Consider the following 17663-nt stretch of genomic DNA (forward strand, 5'->3'; position numbering starts at 1 on the left):
TGCTGCCGAATTATCGATACTTCTCTTTATTAATGGCTTGTCGGCTTCACTTTATAACTGATATCGTGTACTGCTCAGTTCTGGGGAATCAGTAATTACCTGATTAATGTTATTGATTTAAGGCAATACTACCATCCATTATCACATTTTCTAAAACGGTCAAATAATTCACATTAAACTGGTTGTACACGTCGTCCAGAAGAAGATATGTTTCGGCGGAATCACTGTCGATAATCAGTCGCAGAGCATGGGTCAGTTGGGCAAAATCGGTGCGGTCATCCGGTAAGAATTCCCAGCTTATATCTGCGAAAAGCACAGCTCAGATAAATCTCACTACATTATTATGTCAGCTATGGTTTCGCGGCTCAGAAATAGAAGAATTGTTTTGGAGTTAGTGAATGTGAACTACTTTGAGGGACAAACGAGTGCGTTTGGAGAGACACGTTGCACGGAAGGTTCAAGAATAAAATTATTAATAAGCGAAACTTACATGCCGGAAGGACAGAATACATGTCTTTCCAAACGTAATCCATTTTTTAATGACACCACGAATTCTGCGATGGACTGGCGCATAATATCACTGCCACTGTACGGAAGATTACCCAGACTGAACGTTTCCCACATCACCACGCCAAATGACCATACATCTGATTTGTGGGAAAATACTCTGTGTGTGATGGCTTCGGGCGGCATCCAACGCACTGGTAACATTTCCTAGCATTGAAATTAAGTTACTCGATCAGTCTACAATTATGGAGACTAGTGTGCCGTTGTAGTCGATTAAAACGTGCAGACATCAAAAACGCTCAGTTGACGTTTTCGTCGCTGAACCGACCAAACATCTGGTCTGGGGAAACCAAAAAGACTACGGCCGTAAATATTGTCGTCAATTTAAACCAACCGGCGGCGGATACCCACAGAAAAAGAACAGGAAAACAAAGTCGGTGGCTAGTTCGTTAGCTATGCAAAAGATGATAAGATCATGATATCACGCCCCTTCGGTTCGATGAATAAATCAACAGGCAAGATAACCAAACTTGGTATGGTAAAAGTTAAAAGCTGTACTCTTTACCCTTTGAACAGTTGGTTTTGGTCATAGAACCGACGACCGACATCTAGTTTGGTCCGTAAAATGATCACTTTACTGCATGTAAAACGAGCAGTAGCTTTCGTTTAGATTTCCGTTCGGAAAACCGATAATGCGGCACAGCCTAATGTTTGCGTACTCTGTCCAAACATAATCGGTTTGCTTGCGCTTAGTCGTAAACTTAACGTCCTAAATTGCAGACAAGCGACAACTTCACTGACCTTAGGATCAAAGGGAACGTCTTCTGTACCGGCTTGTGCCATTCCAAAATCGGAAATTTTCACCACGTTTCTATCACAGGATTCACAGATGAGGACATTGCGGGCAGCGAGATCTCTGTGGATGATCGATTTTGTGCCAAGATACTCCATGCCGCGGCTAATTTGATATACAAAACTGAGTAAAGTTTTGGACGATAAGCACAGTGGACTAAGTCCGTTCTCCGTCCACTGAGGATCACCAGCATTCAGAAGTCGTTCGATATGTTCGGCTTTGTCTTCATCGTAGGGCAGGATATCTCCGTTCTCATCGACGTGATTGTAGAAGCGTTCAGTGTTGTATGACTGAAGGTATCTTAGCAAGGAGCCATACTGGGCGAGCTCCAGCAACAAGAGCGCTTCGCCTGTTACAAGAAGCTGAATATCAAGACGTATAACAGTTTAACGAGAGTAAGCATTACCTTTGGTTACCACTCCCAACAGGTTCACAATATTTAAATGGCGACCGGTCCGTGTCATAATCTTCAGCTCCTGGATAAGTTGGCGAATTTGACCGTTGTCGTGTTTTCTTCTAGGACTTTTGACAGCAACATCCACTTTACTGGGATTGCCGTAGACGCCATCCGCAGTGCCTCTCCACACTATACCGGTCGCCCCTTTGCCAAGAACTGTATTCGCTGCAAAGGCCCAAAGGTTGCCAGTCCGATAACAATTTTGCGAATAATATGATTACGTAGTGGCCTCTTACAAATCGCCAATCTGGCCAGTGAAATCTCTAAAAGCTTAATATGGCCGTGGAGCGCGGAATCGTTCGGAATGAGGTGATGGAGATCACCTTGAACAGAGGACAGATCGTGTAATGCCACAGATTTAACGAGGGAATGCGGACGCCAACTGTCCTTGCGCATGGTACTGTGCCCTTGATGATGCTTCTTAAGCCGCAACCAGTATAGTGCCACTGCTGCGACGACGACTGCAAACGGAATCAGCGTGCCTAAAGTAGCCTGCAAAGCGATACTGGTGCGGTTGGTATCCATATGCGTAGATGTGGTCGCGTTAGTAGTATCGTCACCTGAAAAAATTACGAATCTATTGAACAATTCTTTTATTTTTGTCTGCATCCAGAAGGTCACCGTGAACTTGGCGAAGTAAAATCGGATGTGCGGCACTACACTGACTACCAGCTCCCAATAATGCTATTTAACGCTGTAGGCGTTAAATACCGTTAACGCCGGGCGAGTTTCGTTTGTCCCTGGCAACGTAGCAGCTTCATCCAGTGATGACGCTAACAATTTAGTAGAAGAAAGCATAGTTCTTTTGATTGAACATTTAGTAATTAGTTCGCCAATTTTTTCGCCAAAAAATGGCTCCTAAACCCCGGTCCGTCGCGCCTGTCGCACCCAGAAAACGCCGGAGGGGGATTGTTAAAAAGACAACAGAGCAACAATCACCAGACTCCATCGATTTGGTTGCTCTTCAGCATACAGTTTCTCAATTGCAAACGCAATTGGCTGCTTTAACAGTTCAACAACCCCAATTTCCCGTCCCACCTGGATCTTCACCTTCAGTCACTACTCCCGCGCTGATTGACCTTTCCATTCCGGAGCCCAGCACGTCATTTAAACCGCCATCCAATCTATGTTTACCCACACTTGATAATCCTACGTTAAAATTACTGTCCGATCGTCATGGGTTCATTAATTTGCATAAACTACTACCGGTTAACAGAGGCGTAGAATCAGTTTCCGATCAGCCTATGTATGTGCCTGATAATGACGGTAAATTAATTCCCACCACCACTGTGCCTAATCGCCGGAAGATTGACACTTTCAACTCCTGGCTGGACGCATTTTTGTTATTTGCTCGTTACCGGGTTTATTATCATCCTAGTCTGGCACTTGCGCTGTTCGCATACATTGACATTATTCGTGGCTTATCAGTATCTCGTCCTCTGTTAATCTGGCTTGAATATGATCGACGGTTTCGCGACAAGATGAGCAACCGTGACATTTCTGATAATGCTTGGTTCGTTGAAGATTCGTCTGTCATTGCTGAGGTCATGCGTACTATCCCACTGAGCTACACGGGTCCTCTTTTCCAAAAAGACGTCCGCTCGCCACCGCCTCCGGTTTCAGCGAAGCCGCCCTTTGGCTGTTATTTGTGCCGCAGCTCTGAGCATTACGCTAATGTATGCCCGCAGCGTCGTAACCCGTCTGATGTATCCGCTCCCGCACAGCGTTCCCCTACCGCCCTTTCGTCCACCCCGCGTTGCAGCTCAGCCCTTTCGTCCACCCCGCGTCAGCCCTTTCGTCCACCCCGCGTTGCAGTCTGCCGGGATTACAACGCGGGGCGATGTTCCAACCCGTGCCCCGGTCGTCGATTGCACATCTGTGATGAATGCTTCGACGCAACCTACACCCGACCTTTCCACTCTTCCTCGACCGCGTCTACCAACTAATCCTTACACTCCACTACAGCCCTATAAATTCCTTGGCTATCTACGTGAGTACCCCAATCGTGGCGTTGTATATCAGTTTATAACAGGTTTGCTGTATGGTTTTTCCATTGGATACACTGGCCCAAGTTTAGCTCGTCATACTGCCAACGCGCTCACTGCTCGACAGTACCCGGAAATAGTGCGTCGTTACATTGCCAAAGAGATTGAACTGAAGCACACTTTGGGACCTTTCACATCTCCTCCTTTTAAATTTTTCGTCACTTCATCTTTAGGAGTAAGACCGAAGAAGACCGGAGGAGCACGCTTGATTATGGACCTTTCCCGGCCTTTCGGTACCTCTGTGAACGATTACATTTGCAAGAAAACATACACTATGCGATTCTGTTCTGTCGATGACGCAATTCGTATTATCATCAAGTTAGGTGCCGGTGCCATCATGGCCAAAATGGACCTGAAACATGCCTTTCGCCTCATACCTGTCAGACACCAAGACTGGCACCTTCTCGGGTATTGTTTTGACGACCGATACTACTTTGATGTCGTATTACCCTTCGGCTGCCGCTCTTCGCCCGCAATTTTTGACAGAATGGCCTGTTTTTTGGAATGGATCATTCAAAATGTATGTCATTTTCGGAACGTTCTGCACTATATGGATGATTTCTTTTTCGCGGGTCCATGCGGTTCCATCTTTTGTCAGTTAGCCATTGAGCTTATGGCGTTGTTGTGTTTGGATCTGGGCATTCCGCTAGCGCCCGATAAGACTGAAGGGCCCTCAACGAAATTAACTTTTCTCGGCGTCGTCCTGGACTCAGTCGATCAAACTATTTCGCTTCTACCAGGAAAACTTCAAGATTTAATCGATGAGTTCACAGTGTTCTCAACTAGGCAGTTTGCTTCAAAGCGTGACCTTCTGAGTCTTATCGGCAAGCTTAGTTTTGCTACGAAATGTATTCCGGCGGGTCGGATCTTCTTAAGACGAATGATCGATTGTGCCAATTCAGTCCGCTTGCTACATCAGTCAGTTAATCTGAACTCCGAATTTTGCGCCGATTTAGAGTGGTGGATTAAGTTTTTGCCTCTATGGAACGGCACTGCTTCTTTTGTTGAGCCAGACTGGACAGACGCAGACAGTCTGAGTTTGTATACGGATGCGTCTCACGTCGGCTGCGGCGGATTTTTTGGTAACCGATGGTTTCATTTAATTTGGCCACCTGAACTTATGAATCTGCATCCGCATATCACTTGGTTAGAGATTCTGCCAATTCTTTGCGCATGTAGACTATGGGCTACACACTGGCACCGCAAGCGAATTACATTCTTCTGTGACAATCAGGCCGTAGCAGCAGTTTGGAGCAAGTTCCCTTCTAAGCATCCCGGGGTCATGGCACTAATCAGAGCATTACATTTCGAGGCTGCACGGTATAATTTTCATCTACGCATCCTATACATACCTGGGAAGAGTAATGCCACAGCAGACGCGTTGTCCCGTGACAATATTGAGCGGTTTTTTGAACTCTTACCGACGGCAAATCGGCTTCGAGATGACCCTCCGTTTGATGTCGCCGAATTCTTCGACATTCTTCCTACTCCACCCAAATGTCGTAATCGTCGGTCAAAGTATCCCTTTGTCTCTTATTGACTCTTAATGATGTTCTGTTGTCCACTGTTATTAACATTTTGTGTTTTTTCCAGAAAACGCTCGCGTACTAAATGCTCATAATGCGCCATTTCGCCCAGTTATCCGAACTTTATTGCAAGCGCATTTGTCATCTGCCAGCCAAAAAGTGTATCGGGTCGCTCTCCGAACTTTCCAATCATTCTGTAACCGTAACGGTTTTCCTTTCGTGCCCACGGATTCTGAAACCATCTTAAATTTTGCTGCACAACTTTTCTTGGATAAATTAACTGTAGCCACAGCGCGAGTGTACGTTTCGGCCATTACAACATATAGCACTCTTAACGGCTATCCGGATCCTATTCCGGACAAACGCCGCCTGGCGCTGCTTTTTTCTAGATGGTCCAGAATCCGTGGGTCACCTCCCATGAAGCGTGCCGGACTAACAGTAGCAAATCTGCGTTCTTTGTTTCACTATATTCAATCACTTCCGTACTGCATGTTTGATCGCATCATGTTGCAAGCTGCCACGATGATGGCTTTTTATGGATTTATGCGTGTGTCTGAATATTGTGCTCCTACTCAATCCCGATCAGCTACCCACAGTCTTCGTGGTTCAGATATTTCGTGTGATTTTTCCTGTCTTCAGATCACACTGCGGAAAAGCAAAACATCTCAGCATGCTCCCGTTGTTATATCTATTCCTCCTCTATCTGATATCACGTGCCCCGTTACTGCTGTTTCTCGCTATCGAGCGCTTCGGGATACCCGTTTTGATTCTTCATCTCCATTCTTTTGTTTTTCAGACGGAAAATATTTAACTCGTCAATATATATCCAATTTGCTACATAGTTGCTTCGGTCCCACAGTGTCAACCCATTCGTTTCGGATTGGTGCAGCTTCAACCGCGGCTAACGTCGGTTTAACATATGTGGACGTTCAAAAGATGGGACGGTGGACCAGTGATGTCGTTAACAGATACATTCATAAGTCTTCCGCTCCATATTGTCACTTGTACAACTGTTTATTGTCATGAAATATTAATACTCTCTTTCCCGTTCGGTTGCGTTTTCTCGTTCCGGTTGGGCCGCGCGGCGTCGCTTTGGGGTGTTCGGCGCGGCTTGTCTCAACGGAAGTCGGTGACCAGCGGCGCCGTTCAGTTGCGACCGTTTGGACATCGCCGGCTTTCGAGCACTTGTCCCGACATCCACAAAGCGGCAACTTAATTAAACGAGTCCGAAAGCGTTAATGAGCGGTTAGCGCAGCTAAACACATTTATCGGAAGCTGGCCATTTTATTTGTAATCTTTTTTTAGTTTTCGTTCTTCATCCGTTCGTATGGGACGTTCTAATAAATTTAAGCCTGCGGTCTGGCCGCACAATGAACTGGTATTTCTCGATTCTGGTAATGTAATCTAAGCTGCTTCGTGACCCCGCATCCTTTTCTAACCTGAACAGTCGTCTGCTCCAACTCGCTGAAAGAGCTGTATAAGCAACTCCAGTTGAGAGGCTTTAAGAGGATCGTTTCAATACCGTATATTACGGCAGTACTTCGTAACTTTTGCTTACCTATGAAATAGGACGCTTCGGCTACACCACATTTATATCGCATTTGAACGCGCAGAACATCCAAGGGGCTTAAATTGATGTCTGTCCCAACTGTTTTCCTTTGGCTTTCGGAATTATTGTTGGTTTACTAGAGTCGCGGGCAAATTCGTTGAACCGGTAGTGCGTACCTGAAGCGTATGGCAGCCCGTAAGTTTCCATTCCTTTACGGATAGCGAAGTTGTCGAGCACTAAATGGGGCAAACTTGCTTTCTCGTTCACAGTATATGTACTTGGTTTACAACTTCACGTTTTCGTAGCCGTCGACGATTCGACGTGTTTTCCTATGTATAAGCAGTTAATAATACCAGTAAGATCTAATCAAGTTATCCAAGCCACACTTACTAAAAACAAAAAACTTTACCCTTTGGATTTATATTGCTCCATATGATTTCCACATAATTGTCGCGATCAGGCTTCTGGTTTTCATGGTAGAAGCCCAAGGTGTGCATGAGTTCATGCTGTACATTTCCGTGGTGATGTAGACATCCTTCCTTCAGCGACAAAAACTGCTTTCCACCCACTCGACCCACGTTTGAGTGGCAGCTACAAAATATAAACACACCCAAAGATTTCTTTCTCGAAGTAAAACCTCATGACGAACCTGTCATCGTGATTAATCACAAGATAGTCCGGTTCCGTTGTGCGTTCCACAAATTTGACACAATTTGCGGTCATACGGTTAATAACTTGCATGGACTGCAGCACCATACGCTTTTCTGCTGGGACTGAAAAATAAAATATAAAAAATATCAAATATGCCAATGTAAAAGAACCGTTTACAAAATCTTACCATCCATGATCTGGGCGTCAACGGAATAGGGTACAGTGCCATTAGGCCATGTAAGATGTTTTCTTTTTCATCTTGTATGGATCCTTCTAAACTTTGAAAAAAAAGAAGTAGTAGAAGGAGAAGTAGTAGAAGGATTTCACTCCTCTTCGGCCCTACAAATTTCTTCGTTACCTACGTGAGTACCCGAATCGTGGCGCTGTGTATCACTTTATTGCAGGTTTGCTGAATGGGTTTTCTATTGGCTACACCGGTCCAAGTTTAGTTCGGTCTACTGCCAATGCGCTCACTGCTCGACAGTATCCAGATATAGTGCGTCGTTACATTGCCAAAGAGATTGAACTGAAGCACACGTTGGGGCCGTTCGCATCCCCGCCTTTTAAATTCTTCGTCAGTTCGTCTCTAGGAGTCAGACCGAAGAAAACTGGAGGAGCACGCTTGATTATGGACCTCTCCGGCCTTTCGGTAGCTCCGTAAATGACTATATTTGCAAGAAAACGTACACCATGCGATTCTGTTCTGTCGATGACGCAATCCGTATTATTATCAAGCTAGGTGCCGGCGCCATTATGGCCAAATGGACTTGAAGCACGCCTTCCGCCTCATACCTGTCAGGCCGGAAGATTGGCACCTTCTCGGGTATTGTTTCGATGACCGTTTTATTTTGATGTGGTATTACCTTTTGGTTGCCGCTCTTCGCCCGCCATTTTCGATAGAATGGCATGTTTTTTGGAATGGATAATTCGAAACGTGTGTCATTTTCGGATGTTCTGCACTATATGGATGATTTCTTCTTCGCCGGTCCATTCGGTTCTATTCTTTGCCAGTTAGCTATTGAGCTTATGACGCTGCTGTGTTTAGATCTAGGAATTCCGTTAGCGCCTGATAAGACGGAAGGACCTCAACAAAATTGACCTTTCTCGGTGTCGTCCTGGACTCCGTTGATCAAACCATCTCGCTCCCACCCGGAAAACTTCAAGATTTAATCGATGAGTTCACGGTGTTCTCCACCAGACAGTCAGCTTCTAAGCGTGACCTTCTCAGTCTAATCGGCAAGCTCAGTTTTGCTACGAAATGCATTCCAGCCGGTCGGATTTTCTTACGACGGATGATCGATTGTGCCAATTCAGTCCGCCTCTTACATCAGTCGGTTCATTTAAATTCTGAATTTCGAGCTGATTTGGAGTGGTGGATTAAATTTTTGCCACTGTGGAACGGTACTGCTTCTTTTATCGAGCCAGACTGGACAAACGCAGACAATTTTAGCTTGTATACGGATGCGTCTCACACTGGGTGCGGCGGATGTTTCGGGTAACAGATGGTTCCAGTTAACTTGGCCTCCTGACCTTATGATTCTGCATCCGCATATCACCTGGTTGGAGATGCTGCCAATTCTTTATGCGTGTAGATTATGGGGCACACACTGGCACAGCAAGCGGTTGACGTTCTTCTGTGACAACCAAGCTGTAGCGGCAGTTTGGAGCAAGTTCTTCCAAGCATCCCGGGGTCATGGCATTAATTAGAGCATTACATTTTGAGGCAGCGCGATATAATTTTCATCTACGTATTGTCTATTTACCGGGGAAGAGCAATGCTACAGCAGATGCGTTGTCCCGTGGCAATATCGAGCGGTTTTTCGAACTTCTACCGTCTGCAAATCGGCTTCGAGAGGAATTTCCGTTCAATATGGTTGAATTCTTTGACGTTCTTGCTGCCTCGCAAGTGCCGTAATCGCCGGATAAAGTATCGTTTTCATTCTTATGTTATCTAGTTGTTCACTGTTATTAACGATGTGCTTTATTGCAGAAAACGCTCGTGTACTTAATGCTCACAATACGCCATTTCGTCCAGTTATCCAAACTTTGTTGCAAGCGCATCTATCATCCGCCAGTCAGAAAGTGTATCGGGTTGCACTGCGCACATTTAATTCTTTTTGTAACCGTAATGGTTTTCCTTTTGTGCCCACGGATTCTGCAACCATCTACAGTTGTGAACCGCTTCTCAGTTATGCACTGTATTTAGTAGCTGCAGACGACATGCAGTGGTCGCGTAATTCTTCTTTCGGTTGCCGCTAGCATGCTTATGCTCAGGCTCTTTCGTGTATCCATCGGAACTTATCCGTGCGCCTTCAGTCATGGCGCGCTTTGTCTCACAGTTACTGTATCTGATTGTGCAAGTTGCAGTGGATTTATGAAGGCAGTCGCTACAATCGACAGCACAGGACTTCTGGAAATTATTATAACGAGCCACTGTCATCGGTGTCGTTACCCACGTCTGCCTACCTGGTACCGAGGTCAGCGGGCGCCACCGTTCACATATCAATATATGACCCCTGTTTCGTTCTTAACGTCCGGACAAGCGTTGCACAGACGTGCTCTGATGGGAGACGGTCATCAGAAAATTCCTCCATATTAACTCCAGCGCCAGTAATGTCGCCCATGCGAAATTGGGTGGGGGAGCGACGGACACTGTCAGCAATAAAACATTATAAATCCTGGAATTTTCACTCTTGCGTGCAAGTGCTTAACGTGATGAGTCAGAAGGTGTCGGTCGATCTTTGCAAAACAGTCGGCCACTTAAGATGGGCACGTTAGCAGCAACCAATTCGGGGATTCAGGTTGTTTCTGACGCTGTTAGTGTCCGACAGTCCACCACCCACTTGACGAATCCACGGAAGTATGGACAAGTGTTCAACGAAGATATTTCATGCACCGTAAGCAAAGTCGCGGTGCAGACAAAGACATGATATTGGGAAAACACTTCAAATTTGCAATGCTATCATAGTAATGAGCATGGTACGTGGCATATTCCGGTTACGGTGGCGGCGTCTTCGCGATAACTGCTAGCAGAAAGCACTACGCCAGCCATGAAATGTGCCTGCCTGTGGTATAAAACGCGTTTGCATCAGTCGCATGCTCCAGTAGTGCGTTTCAACTGCAGCACATCGGTAAACTTGTTCCTTGTTCTCACTAAAATGTTCGGTGTTTTTTTGCTATCTTTTACCGGCTTAGTATCGCTTTTTACAGCCAGCGGCGACTATATCCAGTACAGTATCCCGAAAGATCAACCGACTGACCGCGCACAGTACGTCCTGATCGAAGAACCCTGGTCGGGGGGAGAGAGCAACCTGGACGCCTTGCGAAGCCAGTCCTTTCCAGAACTGTCACCGGGGGGTGATCCCGATGACAGCTTGCGGCCGGGGGAGAAACGATGCCCCGTGGACGGCTATCCGAACTGCCGTGACTGCGTGGCCGGACACAAAGCCAACAATTTCGTGCAGACGCAGTGCTGCCATGCCCACCACTGGGCCTGGCAGAATAACCGCACACTCCGCGACGTTATTCCCTATTCTTTTCATTTGTCACCGGTGACACACACTACCCCCTACGCGGATCTTGATAAATACGCAAGTTGTGGCCAAATTTGGCAAGGTAAGCACTTAACGCGAAGTGGCTAGCAACTCGGTCCTTCTGCGGAAACGGGCATACCGTCGACGCGTTACACTTTTAGGCAAAACCGTAGCATATGACACATACAGAAATGATTTTTGTACTTTAAAATGGGTTCAGTAATAGTACCGCATTTGTTGTTACTGACTCACAATAAGCGCGGCGCAACCCATTATTTTGCGGTTCACCTTATGTGCCCCCCTCTACCACTCGTACAACTTTAATTTTTTGCTTGTTAACGAAAAAAGGTATACTCACTCCAATTATCGCTTTATGTAGTATAAAAAGCGCTCTGTAAGATGAGCAAAGGTAATTTTTGAGAATTATTTTGAAAATTCGCTAGCCACTTCGCGTTAAAGCACACAAACTCTAATGTAGTCCTCTATGTCTACCAAGATGATAAATTTACCCTTCATAATACGTACTTAAGGTAATTATAAAGGAGAACAGTTAATCTTTTAAAATCTGTACTTCTAGTATAAAAAGCAGTTTATAATTTCGCTGCGATTAGATCGTTGTCGGTAAGTACTATTACATAATTACTCGTATATCAGAATAATTACTGCAAGCTTGAATAGTATTTAATTTACTGTCACATTTAAATTATAATAGCTGCTAAATCTGGTTGATGTACACGGTTTTACTGCAAGGTACTTTGTCATTAATGCATTGTCAGCTCCGAGTTCCAATCAGCTGATTTGGCATACCGTTCTGCCGGAACATGAGTTCTATCGTACATAGTGCAATGTGCAGTACGCCAACAGCTGGCTTATTCGCCCGCCTCTGTTTGCAGATGTTGCTGTGTAACTCGCTTGTGTTTTCCGCTTCTGACGATTTATGTAGAATGCGCAAAAAATTATTTTTTGTTGTTCATAACGCGAATAACAATAAATAAACATAGTTGACCAATGACCACCGCTTGGGTGTTATGTAGAGGATCCGTGCACTGGGGAACCCGCATCCTCCGTTCCGGCGGAAGGCTACATTCCTTGGAGCCAGCGCCGTAACAAGCACTAAGGCCCCTACTTCCGGCCAAGATCCTCCCGATTCCGCAAGCCATACATGCGTTCCCGTGGCGTTGTAATGCAGCGATGTAACCGTAGTTTGTTAGTGCCGCCATTCATGATGCTGCTTTCTCTTTTACCTGTCTCATGTTTCCGCACCGCACATTATAATGATCAACTACAAATAAAATGAACAACTTTGAATGAATGATTGAAGCTTCTGAACTGACATTTGTTCGCACACTGTTCTGACAGCTGTCACATAAAACCGTACTGCGACCACTCTTTTAAGTTTTAACCATCTTTGAAGATCACAGGGCTCAGAATTTAAATACTGAATATACTGTACTCGTACAACAGATATCAGATTACTGTGTAGCAGTTTGTTGTTAAACACGACAGAATCTCGGAGTCGGGATCGACAGCTTAATTCAGTGCTGACGCTAATCGCCGCGTCCTTCACGTAACAGTCACTCTTGTGCCTGTCTGTTCACTGCAGCTGATAGACAGCATTACGATAATCTTCAAAATTAATTATGAATACTATAGTAACGGTACCACTGCCACAATAATCGCATTCTATTAATTTTCTGCATTCAGCTCTTGCGACTGCGACTTATGACATCGAGATAAAAATCTCTATTAGTCATGTCACTTTTAAAGAAAGTGACACTAATACCTACTCTCATATAAAAGGTTCAGTTTAAACGTCATGCCGGCAGCGAATTGCCAGTCACTCAATAAATCCGATATAAATTGCTGCAGATTCCTTTCGTTTTTGTTATCCGTGAACACGCGCATTGTGATGTCGATTTTATACTTATTACAGTAACTTATGATTTTAATTTATACCAGCTAATAAGCCTAAAAGATACCAAAAGCCTTAAAAATTAGTAGTTCTTGTTGATATCAAAATGCCAGTGATGGTTGCCACTCTTACCTAAAATTCTCATTTCGACACATATGGGTAATATCAGAAAACCGACAGTAATTTAATGTACGAGTACTAGACGTAATCGGATGGCTGGCTCGCCAAGATGAATTTACAGTATACGTACAGAATTCAGAGAGGCGATAATAATGTACTGTACGCTTACCACTTACAACTCACACGTGAAATGGTACAGTACTATAACGGCCCGGTGCGGAAAATCTGAACATAAGATTTCGCATAAATACTCTGGCATAAATCGCCGCCAGTATTATCATACGGCCATCCGGATACGGTAAATTTGGTTGGCTATTGCCCTAACCATCATCCACGAGATTTCTGGAAATGAGAGTCTCAGTTAATAAAAACGACAACCTCCACTGCCATCTAGACAACCGACCAAAATTCCATCTGTTTCCGGCTTATCAATAACTGACCGTATAAACTGTGATAAATTACCAATATAATGCTACAAAATCGGCCGTAAAGACATCTGCAGCAAATTTTGTCAAATTAGTCACTGATAGCTTAGCTGCTGGCGTGACATTTAAATTGGACCTCTTTATAGCAGTGTCTCCTTTTTGTTCGGAAATGATTGACGTTAAAGGAGATTCTTATCTCGATAATTATTTCACTTAACGCTTTTCATGTATGAACTATTAAGTCTCTTGTGCTCAGAGCTGGTTGTACGATCGTGCAGAAGTATTGTATATGCAGAAAAGGCAGGCACGCCAGTTACGCTCGATAAAGGGTAATACCGCATTTCCCTTTTTTATGAAACACTATGCCGATATAGGTTTTTGTGTAGTGCTTTCAGAGACTGGTTGACGCAAAAAAGCAGACTATAAGTGTTTTTCTAATTTAACCTAACACGGGAATACCGCTACCTGGCCCAGCCAATTTTACGGATGCCATGTTTCACGAAAGAACGATATTTCTTTTAGCCGTTATTCTTCAAATATTAAACGAATCCATACAGGATGAACAAGATCGCTAACACTGTTCCGTACGTTTTTAGCGCCCTAACAACACTGTTCCGTACGTTTTTAGCGCCCCGTCCCTTAAGGGTAAGGATGGTTGTCTATGTCGGCATTAAATTCCGTCTAAGACGTTTGCCTCTTATGGATTCCCAGACAAAACAGCGGCGAACAGAAACATGGTGTTGGAGTCCATGCAGATCATCAGTCGTATGACCGGAAATTGTGTCAAATTTGTGGAACGCACAAATGAGACGGACTACCTTCTTATTTCTACGCTGGGTTTCCGGTAAGTTGCATGCTGCGGTACTTAGCTTTTCAAAAAATGATGCTAGGGTGCGTTTGTAGTTGCCAAGCCCACGTAGGACGCAGTGGCGGCAGGCAGATCCTGTCCACACAGAGAGCGTGTCTCCACGAGCACGGAAGCGTACAACATGAACTCATGCACACACTGGGCTTTTATCATGAGCATCAGAGGCCTGATCGGGACGACAACGTCGAAATCATTTGGAGTAATATCAGTCCAGAATGTAAAGACAACGTGTACTTGATACGTTTTTAATGGAAAATGCTCAGCTGGCCGAACTATGCATAAGCAAGCATAACTGCTGCAAACAAGTGAGTCTTCTGTTTGTAAGACAGTAAACTAATTTGTCCCGCGGTGTTGCAGGGAATGACTCCTTCGCTATCATTAAAGGAATGGAGACGTACAGGTTGCCATATGATTACGACTCAGTAACGCATTTCTCTGCCTATGAATATGCCATTAACCGGCGTACACCAACGATAATCCCTAAAGTCGAAGGAAAACAAATTGGGCAAAACAACAATTTAAGTCCACTGGATGTAGTCAGAATTCACATGCGATATAAATGTGGTGTTGCGGCAGCTTCCTATTTTACAGGTATTTGTATAGTCGTATATACGAGGATATCAATAACTGCGTAGTGCGTAGCGTTTAACTGCGTACTATTAAAAAACGTTATGTTATGTACTGTACTTATAAAATAAGGCAGAGAAATTAAGTTAAATTCAGTTCTAACCTTTTGCACGCCGTATATAAATCGCTATAAGCTGGTCAATGCAGAGCTGCAAAAGCTAATTGTACCGCTAGTTTTAACTTTTACCATAATAATGAAATTTAGATAGTATTTACTGAAGATATAATATTGTATGTTTGGATAATATAATTATTTAGATAATACATATACAGATATATTTACATTATATATATTTACATTTATTTACAGACGAGCCTCGGTCGAAAAAATCAACGACTGCGCCGTTCCTCACAAAAGCATTCCTGCAGAAACCACGGCTCACCCGGAATGGAACAATTTACCCACTGCAGACTGCAAACGGCACAGCCTGGTCAGGTCTAAACTCAACAATCGGTGAGCTTTGTTTTAGAAAATTATAAAGAATTTTTTAGAATTTTTATAAAGAAAGAATTTATTTTTTTTAAAGAATTTTTATAAAGACTTGTCGAAATATATTCATACTGTCATACAGCAGCAGCACCTGTAATAAAAAAAATTTCGGGAAATTCTGGCAGACTTGTATTGTTATAGGCGACGATAATGATAACGCTACCACTTTGTTTACGGAGACCATCAGCAGCAGAATCGTCTTGCCGGCTGCATTGGGCACTCTGGTTCCGATTGCAGCCGTTGCAATAATCGTGGCACTGTGCTGGTTGCGGCTGAAGAAGCAGCACCAGGGACAAAGTACTATGCGCAAAGCTCGATGGCATCCCCATTCGCTCGTAAAATCAATGGTATTACACGATCTGTCCTCGGTTCATGCGGATCTTCTGTTGAATGATCCGGCGCTACATGGCCATGTTAAAATTCTGGAGATTTCTCTGGCCAAAGTGATGATCTGTAAGAACAAATGACATATTCTAGCCAATTGTCACAAAGCAACCAGATTAGCTGACGATTAGATATACGTCTTTGCAGCAAATACACTGCTTGGCAGAGGAGCGACCGGTATAGTATGGAAAGGTACAGTGGATGGTGTTTACGGCCATCCCGGTCAGCTGGATGTTGCTATCAAGAGTGCGAGAAGAAAACATGATACCGGCTGCATCCGTCAGTTAGTACAAGAGATGAAAATTATGACACAGGCCGGTCGCCACTTGAACATCGTGAATTTGTTGGGAGTTGTAACAAAAGGTAATATGTATACCAAAAGGACCTACTGTATACAGTAGGTCCTGATACCATGTAAATCCGGCTTTCCTGTTCAAAAATTACTATTTGGCTAGTCCACTGCATGCGTTGATATCATGATTCTAGAAGTGATACTTTTCTCTAAAAGGTGAAGTGATATTGCTGCTGGAGTACGCTCAATTTGGCTCCCTGTCGAAGTATCTCCAGTCGTATAACGCGGAACACTTCTATAACCACATCGATGAGAACGGAGGCCTGCTACCATATGACGAGGACGAAGCGGAACTTTTCGAAAGACTACTGTATACAGACGATTCTCGCTCAGAAGACGGACTTAGTCCACCGTGTCTGTCGTCCAAAGCTTTGATGAGCTTTGTATACCAAATTAGCCGAGGCATGGAGTATCTCGGCACAAAATCTATTATCCACAGAGATCTCGCGGCTCGCAATGTTTTAATTTGTGATAGAAACGTGGTGAAAATTGGTGACTTCGGAATGGCGCAAGTCGGGACCGAAGACATTCCTTTTGGTCCTAAGGTTAGCAGGATTGTCTTTTTGTCGTCGTTACTTCAGTCACCCATTTCCACCACAGGAAGCATTACCAGTGCGTTGGATGCCACCCGAAGCCATCGCCAACAGGATATTTTCAAACAAATCAGACGTATGGTCTTTTGGTGTGGTAATGTGGGAAGCATTCAGTCTGGGTAAACTTCCATACGGCGACAGTGACATTATGCGCCAGTCCATCTCTGAATTTATAACGTCACTGAAAAACGGATTACGCTTGGAAAAACCAAAATTCTGTCCTAGTGCCATGTAAGTGCATGCTGCCCATTCTTTGATCTTTGATCGTGATTCGTGCTCACGATGTGCTAAACTTGTAGGTACAAACTGATAGCGTATTAAATAACTGCCTAGAATTACCTCAAGTTTTCTTATTTCTTTGGAGTTCCGAAAGTTTTACTGTAGGCAAAGTTGCAGTATTTGTTAAATACCCCGTTTGTTTTTGGCAGTTATAACCTGATGTTACAATGCTGGAAATTTTCACCGGATGACCGTACTGATTTCGCTAAGCTGACCCTTGCTTTGCGACTAGTCATTGATAACGATTCCGCCGAAACGTATCTTCTCCTCGACAATGCTTATAATCAGTTTAACTCAAATTATTTGACAATTTTGGAAAATGTCATGATGGATGGAAGTGTTTCTTTAGACCGACAACTTTTATAAGTAGATGCTAATAATCTCACCACTAAGACAAGAACGAGCATACTTGACTTACCTTTTAAAGTGAAGTTCATGCAGAGTATGTCATCGACCCCTAAATAAACTGCATCCAATCAGGTAAAATACAGT

At 44.1% G+C, this 17663-nt stretch overlaps 4 protein-coding genes across 4 annotated transcripts; 3 read left to right on the top strand and 1 right to left on the bottom strand.

Moving 5' to 3' along the window:
• Positions 1-45: 45 nt before the first annotated feature.
• On the bottom strand, positions 46-7049 carry LOC129599158 (fibroblast growth factor receptor 3-like). Its single transcript, XM_055497307.1, has 6 exons — positions 6947-7049; positions 2054-2377; positions 1767-1982; positions 1309-1709; positions 491-714; positions 46-303 (listed from the first exon to the last, which is right to left on the bottom strand). Exons 1-6 carry the CDS (start codon positions 6987-6989, stop codon positions 276-278), a joined length of 1236 nt encoding a protein of 411 aa, XP_055353282.1. The 5' UTR covers positions 6990-7049; the 3' UTR covers positions 46-275.
• Positions 2617-3908, top strand: LOC129599159 (uncharacterized). Its single transcript, XM_055497308.1, has one exon. The coding sequence runs from the start codon at positions 2669-2671 to the stop codon at positions 3761-3763; it is 1095 nt and encodes a 364-aa protein (XP_055353283.1). The 5' UTR covers positions 2617-2668; the 3' UTR covers positions 3764-3908.
• Positions 7050-10665: 3616 nt separating the features above from the next.
• Positions 10666-12494, top strand: LOC129599172 (uncharacterized). Its single transcript, XM_055497325.1, has 2 exons — positions 10666-11203; positions 12156-12494. The coding sequence occupies exons 1-2, from the start codon at positions 10747-10749 to the stop codon at positions 12236-12238; spliced, it is 540 nt and encodes a 179-aa protein (XP_055353300.1). The 5' UTR covers positions 10666-10746; the 3' UTR covers positions 12239-12494.
• Positions 12495-13973: 1479 nt separating this feature from the next.
• LOC129599181 (platelet-derived growth factor receptor beta-like) lies at positions 13974-17537 on the top strand. The gene is made up of 10 exons (XM_055497335.1): positions 13974-14223; positions 14290-14422; positions 14482-14663; positions 14804-15037; positions 15384-15527; positions 15705-16016; positions 16095-16310; positions 16456-16844; positions 16900-17123; positions 17321-17537. Exons 2-10 carry the CDS (start codon positions 14313-14315, stop codon positions 17535-17537), a joined length of 2028 nt encoding a protein of 675 aa, XP_055353310.1. The 5' UTR covers positions 13974-14223; positions 14290-14312.
• Positions 17538-17663: the final 126 nt, after the last annotated feature.

The sequence above is a fragment of the Paramacrobiotus metropolitanus genome, unplaced genomic scaffold, assembly GCF_019649055.1.
Source record: "Paramacrobiotus metropolitanus isolate TYO unplaced genomic scaffold, Prichtersi_v1.0 Parri_scaffold0000139, whole genome shotgun sequence".
NCBI classification, from domain to species: domain Eukaryota; kingdom Metazoa; phylum Tardigrada; class Eutardigrada; order Parachela; family Macrobiotidae; genus Paramacrobiotus; species Paramacrobiotus metropolitanus.

Bases quoted from the DNA above. Each gene is read 5' to 3' on its own strand.
- LOC129599159 (XM_055497308.1), top strand. From the start codon at position 2,669: ATGGCTCCTAAACCCCGGTCCGTCGCGCCTGTCGCACCCAGAAAACGC.
- LOC129599158 (XM_055497307.1), bottom strand. From the start codon at position 6,989: ATGCGATATAAATGTGGTGTAGCCGAAGCGTCCTATTTCATAG. The intron at 2,378-6,946 runs GTAAGCAAAAGT...TAATTTTTTCAG, and splicing joins CGAAGCGTCCTATTTCATAG to GTGACGATACTACTAACGCG. The intron at 304-490 runs GTAAGTTTCGCT...TGCTTTTCGCAG, and splicing joins GTATTCTGTCCTTCCGGCAT to ATATAAGCTGGGAATTCTTA.
- LOC129599172 (XM_055497325.1), top strand. From the start codon at position 10,747: ATGTTCGGTGTTTTTTTGCTATCTTTTACCGGCTTAGTATCGCTTTTT. The intron at 11,204-12,155 runs GTAAGCACTTAA...GGTGTTATGTAG, and splicing joins TTGTGGCCAAATTTGGCAAG to AGGATCCGTGCACTGGGGAA.
- LOC129599181 (XM_055497335.1), top strand. From the start codon at position 14,313: ATGGTGTTGGAGTCCATGCAGATCATCAGTCGTATGACCGGAAATTGT. The intron at 14,423-14,481 runs GTAAGTTGCATG...GTGCGTTTGTAG, and splicing joins ATTTCTACGCTGGGTTTCCG to TTGCCAAGCCCACGTAGGAC. The intron at 14,664-14,803 runs GTAAAGACAACG...GCGGTGTTGCAG, and splicing joins GAGTAATATCAGTCCAGAAT to GGAATGACTCCTTCGCTATC.